This window comes from Penaeus japonicus, unplaced genomic scaffold (genome assembly GCF_977035675.1).
Source record: "Penaeus japonicus unplaced genomic scaffold, GWHDUDI00000001_assembly GWHDUDI00000001, whole genome shotgun sequence".
In the NCBI taxonomy this organism is placed as follows: domain Eukaryota; kingdom Metazoa; phylum Arthropoda; class Malacostraca; order Decapoda; family Penaeidae; genus Penaeus; species Penaeus japonicus.
This window is the reverse complement of record NW_028234403.1, coordinates 40,729,643-40,737,142: the sequence shown is the minus strand read 5'-3', so window position 1 is coordinate 40,737,142 and position 7,500 is coordinate 40,729,643. Positions and strand designations below refer to the sequence as shown.

The 7,500-nt window shown below is 39.9% G+C and overlaps 1 protein-coding gene across 3 annotated transcripts in view; it reads right to left on the bottom strand.

Moving 5' to 3' along the window:
- Window positions 1-7,500, bottom strand: part of LOC122263625 (carbohydrate sulfotransferase 5) — a 47,634-nt gene that overhangs the window by 5,430 nt on the left and 34,704 nt on the right. For 2 of the 3 annotated variants that reach the window (XM_043032149.2, XM_043032150.2), the window contains exon 2: window positions 583-706. In XM_043032149.2, coding sequence (XP_042888083.2) covers window positions 583-697 — 115 coding nt within the window. In that variant the 5' untranslated portion in view covers window positions 698-706. Of the gene's footprint in view, window positions 1-582; window positions 707-1,681; window positions 1,832-7,500 lie in introns of those variants that run through there. The other variant, XM_043032148.2, reaches the window with a different exon arrangement.

The window sequence follows — 7,500 nt, the reverse complement described above, 5'->3', positions numbered from 1 at the left end:
CATTGTCAACATTATTAGCATTGTTATTCTTATAATTATGTTTATTCTTACTATCAGTATCACCTTCATTATTTTTATGATTATAATCATTACACCCTTTGTATTCTCTTTTCGCTCCTCCCTATTCCTTCTTCGTCATCTCTTTCCTATTCCTTCTTCGTCATCTCTTTCCTATTCCTCCTTTGACCCTTTTCTTTTTTTGATTATCTAAATGCCTCATTTTTATTTTTCCTGTTTCCCCTTTTGATTATCTTAGAACAACAACTAGTTCCTTATTCAGCTGATGTTATCTTATCGCCTATGAAAAAGTGTATGTGTGGCGCAGTGCCGCGTTACGATTCGCTATGTGTGCAGGAAAATGTGCTTTAAAGCACTAAAAAACTGTGTATGTGGGAGTTTTTGTTTGTAGTGTAGATCTGGTGTGTGTTTACGCTTTACCACGTGCGTAGAATGTATTTTGAAGCTGTTGCGTATGTGCCTGGACACGTGTATTTTATTCATCTTGTTTATTGTGAGAATATAAAAAAAAAATATATATATACTCTAGTTGCAAAACCATCTCCTTCCAAAAGCATGACTCACCTTGTCTGACCTGGTGCGTGATGACCTGCACGGTGAGCAAGATGCATGCCAGAACCATGCACGCAACACATCGCCGAGACCTGGTAGCTAAAACCTGCGCCCACATCTTGTACATGTTGCGCCGCTGTGAATGAGAGAGAGGGAGGGAAATGAGATACAAAACACGGCTTTGTGCTATCATTGTTATCTTCTGATCAAGAAAGTGGAGTGAGTGGTCCAGGAAGGAAGTACTGATAACGTAAGGATGGAGATAGATAGGAAAGGGAAAGAGAGAGAGAGAGCGTGTGTGAGAGAATAAAAACAGTATTTCATAATTTACATACTAGACAAAAACAAAACAAAACAGGAATACCTAGATGTATGAAAATTCGTAACATATTAATCACAGAGGAACATACTTTTCTAGTGAAATACGCTAAACAAAGTAAATATCTTTTAGATGAGTTTATTCAATAACAGGCTCATATGATCATGAGAAAAACAACAAATACATAAGATAGGAAAGGGAAGCGACTGAAAATTAAACAAAACGTAGAGTGTCTGAAGAAAAAGAGTGAAGGAAAGAGAGAAGTTCTGAAAAAAAAATATGCAAAAGGACAGTAAGAGGAGGGACGGAAGGCTCTGCGTTACATGGATAGGATATAGATGGGCATAATATACTTCATCAAAATCTCTATATTTCTTATTCTCTTGTTACACACTTGTGCGTTGTTACCCACTCGCGTCTTGGAAACTTCAGTCTCTCCAAAGGTCGCAAATATATTTCGAAGCATTTAACATATAAACATATCAGTTCGACGGGTTGGTTACTTGAATCGTTGAATGAATCACTTGCCTCGAAACTGACATCCTTTATCATCAAAATTATTGATAGCATATCATAAGTGTTATCATTACTGCCTTTCCAGGTTTGTTTACTAAACTCCCAAGAGCATAAACCAGTGCCACAAAATTAATTTTCCGAACAGTCCGCAGCAAATATCAAATGCCAAGCCAATATCTGGTGATTCCAACCTTCAACCTTTTCACCGCGAGCTCATACGTCGTTTCTAAAAGATACGCTTCTATACCGGTCACAAATACAGAACGATTCACGTACGTAGTGCATCTTCTTGGTTTCGCACGTGGTTTCTGAGGCATGGCGAAACAGGTTCCTGACGAGACTGATCACCTTATGTCCTCTCCTATGCGTTGACAGTAACCGGGGAGGTCCTGCGCGCGCCGCTGACCTTCTCTGTCTCAGCCACAGACGAACAAACACACTGCGAGAACCAAGCACATACGCAATTGCAAATGCAGACGGACATCAGCATGTACTCTGTATCCTTACACGTGCTAATTAAATTTCAAAACGACTTTCGTTTCCTGCTTCGCCGTTTTCTCGCGATTACTTTTTTCATCTAAAGCAATACCAGATTTATACAGATATATATTCAGTGTATGTCAATGTCCACGTATGACAACACCTCGTAGAGTAAATCGTCCACAAGTGGGTTGTGATGATGTTTATAAATCTAGGTAATGGGATATATACAAACACACGCACATACAAACAGACAGACAAAAGGGATGAGAATGAAAAACCTGTAAGAAATCTTAGTATAACATATTAGATGTGCCGTATTACGCGTGATTAGTTTATATGTTATGATACGGCTATATAAGTTTGATGACGAACCATAAATGTCATTCCTATAACGCTTCTTCATTCTGCCATATTCTTTCATACACAACATCACGACGAATGGAAATAGATAAATAAAACCTAAATCAAAATGATGTCAGACAGGAAACGAAGCCTCACATCTAAATGGTCGATGATTGATCTTTCATCTAACAAGGATTGCCTGTTTCTTAATTTCCTTCTTTTTTCCTTTACCTTTCATTATTAACTCCTTCTTTCTCCCTCGAGATCTTTCTCTCTCTTTATTTATTCCATATATTTCTCCTTTACCTTCTGATAAATTGTATTGTATAACGTCATTAAATTCGTTACTTATGCATGTTTATCAGTTTCGATGCAGTTGGACATATGCAACAGGTTTTCTTTAGATTTAGATTTCCACTTTGAAATGAACTTGAATATTCACAATGAATCTTTTCGTTTCGACTTCGTTCGAGAAAGTTCTACTGGAGAATATCAGGCAGTCAGAATGCCTAGGATCGCGTACTCTGCGGTCGGAATATATTACTGTGTATCTTACACGTGCCATCAATAACGACGTAGCTATGTTCAGATCAACTGCCAGAGTGTAAATTGAAACTGCGTTGATTAGTCTTAGTTGCAAAGCAGAATGAAGTGTTTGTATCTTATGCATTATGCACGATGTATTTTGGTGTACAAACATGGAAGAATAAACTCTCGGATGATTTACTTATACACTTGACACAATTGATGTTTAGTTTATGATGTACTATAATGTTGAGCGAATCGGTGTGCTGCAGAATCTGCGCTTCTGTAGACTTCTGCTTCAAAATCAAGCAAAAAATAGGAAAGAAAAAAATACTCATTCAGACATAAACACAGCCTAAAAAGATGCTTTCAAGAACACCAAGCTTGACTGCACAACCTTGCAGACGCATGCAAGGAGATGATGGGCATTCATGTTCACCTTTGTAGTGTAATGATCACGTCTAAGAAATCTCCCCTTGGCAACATCGTAAGACATGCCGAGCCCACCGTGAGTATCGTGGTCTGACTTTGCTTTAACTTGCTGTGTGAAAGTTGTTTGGCCACTACCCCACCCCCTCTCCTGTGCCCCTACCCCTTGCGCTCCTCTTCACCGATCCTGTTCGCCACCCCACCCCCTCTCCCCTCTTGACTCTTACCCCTCCCCCCCTCCCCCCCACCTCTTGCCCTTTTCATTCCTCTTAACTCTTCCCTAATCTTCGCTTTCACCCTCCCTCCCTCCTTCCTTCCTTCCCACTTTCCTTAACATCACCACAACTCTAACCTGTTTTCCTATCTTTATTTTGCCATTTCTCTCACTTTCTCTTCTGACTACCTTCGTTATCGCTTTCCTTTCTCCCTTTGACCCTTTCTCATTTCTCTCCAGGTACTTCTTTAGCCGCTCCCTTTAACCCGCTTCCTCTGCTCTGCCTTTCCCTTTCCTTCGAGCGAACCGAGATTACCCGGATCGGCCCTTCCGGGTTCGGGTTCCGCTCATTCGGGTTCATCATCGGCTAAAATTACGGATTTGATTACTAGCATTCACCTTTATGTGTGAGTATGTATATATACATACATACATACATACACACACACACACACACACACACACACACATATATATATATATATAATATATTTATATATTTATATACACACATATGTATGTATGTATGTATATGTATATATATATACACATATGTATGTATGTATGTATATATTTATACATACGCGCGCGCGCGCGCGCGTGTGTGTGTGTGTGTGTGTGTGTGTGTGTGTTTGTATGTGTGTGTGTGCCTACGTACGCATATATATGTATATATGTATGTATGTATGTATGTACACGCACACACACACACACATGTTTGTATGTATGTTTGGTCCGACTGGGCCATTCCACTCCTCATTTATATAGAAGACACACTGTTCTCCCGAACTCAACGTCGTATCAGGTTCTGCATTCCACTCTTCTTCCCTAATAATCCCTCCTTTTTATATTTCCTAACAACTCAAAGCCCTTAAATTACCATACGACAATTAACAATAAATAAAACCCAAAGAGGAAATCAAATTCAAGTACGCCATAGAGAAAAAAAAACAAAAGCAATAACAAATGCGACCACAAAATCGAACCTTCAAAAACAATAATATCCATGACATCATTAGTAAGCCAGTCGCCCCTTTCCATTAATAGCATGCCGGTGAAGTCAGCTATGCACTATGTATATGGATGAGAGGTAAGACTGTCAGCCTGCTCGATGAATGCTGATTGAAATCCGTCATCGGGTTTGCGGTGGCCAAAGGCTGGGGGGGAAAATGTTACAGAAAACGGGAAATGAATCAAAGTCGTGATGGATAACTTCGGGATTTTGTTTTGAGTGGCTGTTATTAATGTTATTAATGTTGCCGTTATTATTGTTGGTAATTTTGTTATTGTTACAAATTTTAGTGCTATCATTATTATTGGTGTTATCTTTACTGCTGTTGTTACTAATGCTGATGTTTCTAGCATTATTAATATCACTGTCATCACTGTTGTTTTTTTCATGGTCATTAACAGTATGATTATTATAAACATTACTGTTGCCGATTAAGACTTTCGTTGCTAACATCATTATCATAATTATCATTATCATAATCATTGGCATTCATATATTCCTTCTTGTCACTAGGAAATGTAGACATTATCCCTAAGTGTAACGGAGGAAGAATAATCACAGCGGATAGAGAAAGAGAGAAGAGCGAAACTGAAAATATAGAAATAGCAGAGACAAAAGACAACGTCAAAGAATTTTGCGATTTGGCCGCCGAGGGGAGAAAAGCCCAGTGGCTCAGGGGAAGGGGATAGGAAGAGGGAGAGGGAAAGGGGAATAAATCCACACAGATTACCAGGCCTCGTAAAAACGTTCCAAGATGCGTGACGTCACGCAGGTAAACAACGTTCCGTCCGAGACTCAACGCCATCAATCCCCCTCCCTCCCCTATCCCCCTCTCCGCGTTCCCTTCCCCTTCCCCTTCCCCTTCTTCATACCCCCTACCCCCAACCCCCCAACCACCCAACCCCAAGCACGACTGTCCTCGAATTCTGGCACAGTTTCAAGAGGAGTGGGAGGGGGTGAGGAGAGAGAGAGGGGAAGGGGGGAGGGGGAGTGGGAGGTCGGAACAGGGGAGGGATGTGTGTGTGTTTTTTTTTTCTCTCGCCTCGGGATCTTAGCAACTGTGTCATGCTCAATTAGAAGATAGACAAACACTCATGCTGCTTTGTATTTGACACCATGGGAAAACACACACACACACACACATACACACACACACACACACACACACACACACACACACATATATATATATATATATATATATATATATATATATATATATATATATATATATATATATATATATATATATATATAGAGAGAGAGAGAGAGAGAGAGAGAGAGAGAGAGAGAGAGAGAGAGAGAGAGAGAGAGAGGGACAGAGACAGAGACAGAAAGAAAGAAAGAAAGAAATGGAGGAAGGAAGGAAGAAAGAAAGAGAGAAAGATGGGGAGGGGGAGTGTATGCGTGTGTGTGTGTGTGTGTGTGTGTGTGTGTGTGTGTGTGTGTGTGTGTGTGTGTGTGTGTGTGTGTCTGTGCCTGTGTGTGTGTGTGAATTTAAGCCAAGTCCGCGCCACAGTGCCAGCAATACGCGGAATTTGACAACAAAGGAGGATTCAATTCATCCAAAATTCGGTATCAGGAATTTTGTTAGCTTTTGTTAGCTTTTCAGTCTCCTCCTCCTCCCCCTCCTCTTCCCTTTCTTTACCTTTTTTTTCTTCTTCCTTCTCTTCTTCCTTCGTTCTCCTCCTTTGTTTCACATTCTCTCTCTATTTCACCCATTTGAATCATTCTTTTTAGCGTGAATATAAATAACTTCAATCACTACGGCTTGTGAAGGTCGTGGCATAATGATTATCATCACATCCATTCCCTTTTGTTATGTTTCGCATCATCATTGCAAACTTCCGTTCCTGTGATGCAATTACTGTTGCTATTATTCGTTGTATCCTAACAACATCGTGTAAAAAGTGTAAACGCTTTAATTATATACGTGAATTAATAGATCAAGATGTCTACGCAGATATATGAATGATTATATACAAACATATGCACCTTTCTTCCTCCCTGATACACAAGCTGTGATTACGCTATAGAATTAGATTAGCGTAAACGAATTGGAGGTGGCTGTGACGTCACTGTCGTCATTATCAATAAAATGTGAATTAATATAATGACGTAGCTCATTCCATGTCACGGGCAGATGTGTGCAGATGTTGGTAGTCACATGTACACTGGTAAAGCATGTGCGTGGCTGATCAGTTATATACGCATATACATTCACGCATACACATACACAGAAACACACACACACACACACATACATCCTCCCTTTCTCTTTATCCTTTTTTCTCGGAACACATAGACACATACAAACAAACAACACACGTGTATCTACTAGACTAAATGAAGTCGAAAGTCAAACATACTTCAGTTATTAATGTCAAGCAGGTATAGAGAATTGATGGAACAGAAGACAGTGTGTTTGTATGTGTGTAGTTACGAAGAAATGAAAAGGAAAACATGGGTGAGGGAGAAAGGAAGAAGCTGATAGAAGGAGGGATAAGTAGAAACATCGGCAGAAGGAGATGGATATGTAGAGAGAGAGGGGGAGGGAGGGAGAGATGGGTGAGTGAGTAGGTGGGAGAGAGAGAGAGAGAGAGAAACAGAGATAGAATGAGAAACAGAGAAAATAAGAGACACCCAGACAGACAGACAGAGACCAAGAGAGAGAAAGAGAATATATATAAGAAAGTAAAAAAAAAGAGAAAAGAACAAATAGTAAAGTAGATAGCAAAAAATAACTACACACACACAAACAAACAAACAAGCACAAAAATTACGCTCCTTTTCACTGCAGAATCCCTCTCGCGTTGCGCCACAAGCAACATCACTTGAGCAGGTAACTGTATATTCACCAGTCAACTTTTTATAGAATCTTGCCCAAGAAAGAGCGAAAAGGTCGGTGCAAAGGTATAATTTCTCTTCGGCGTTTTTCTCTCGCTTGTTTTTGTTGGTTATAAATCTCCCCATTTGGTTTGTGTCTGTGTTTGTGTTCATGTTTATCGCATGCGCGCTTGCGGAGTTTATGTGTGTGTGTGTGTGTGTGTGTGTGTGTGTGTGTGTGTATATATATATATATATATATAT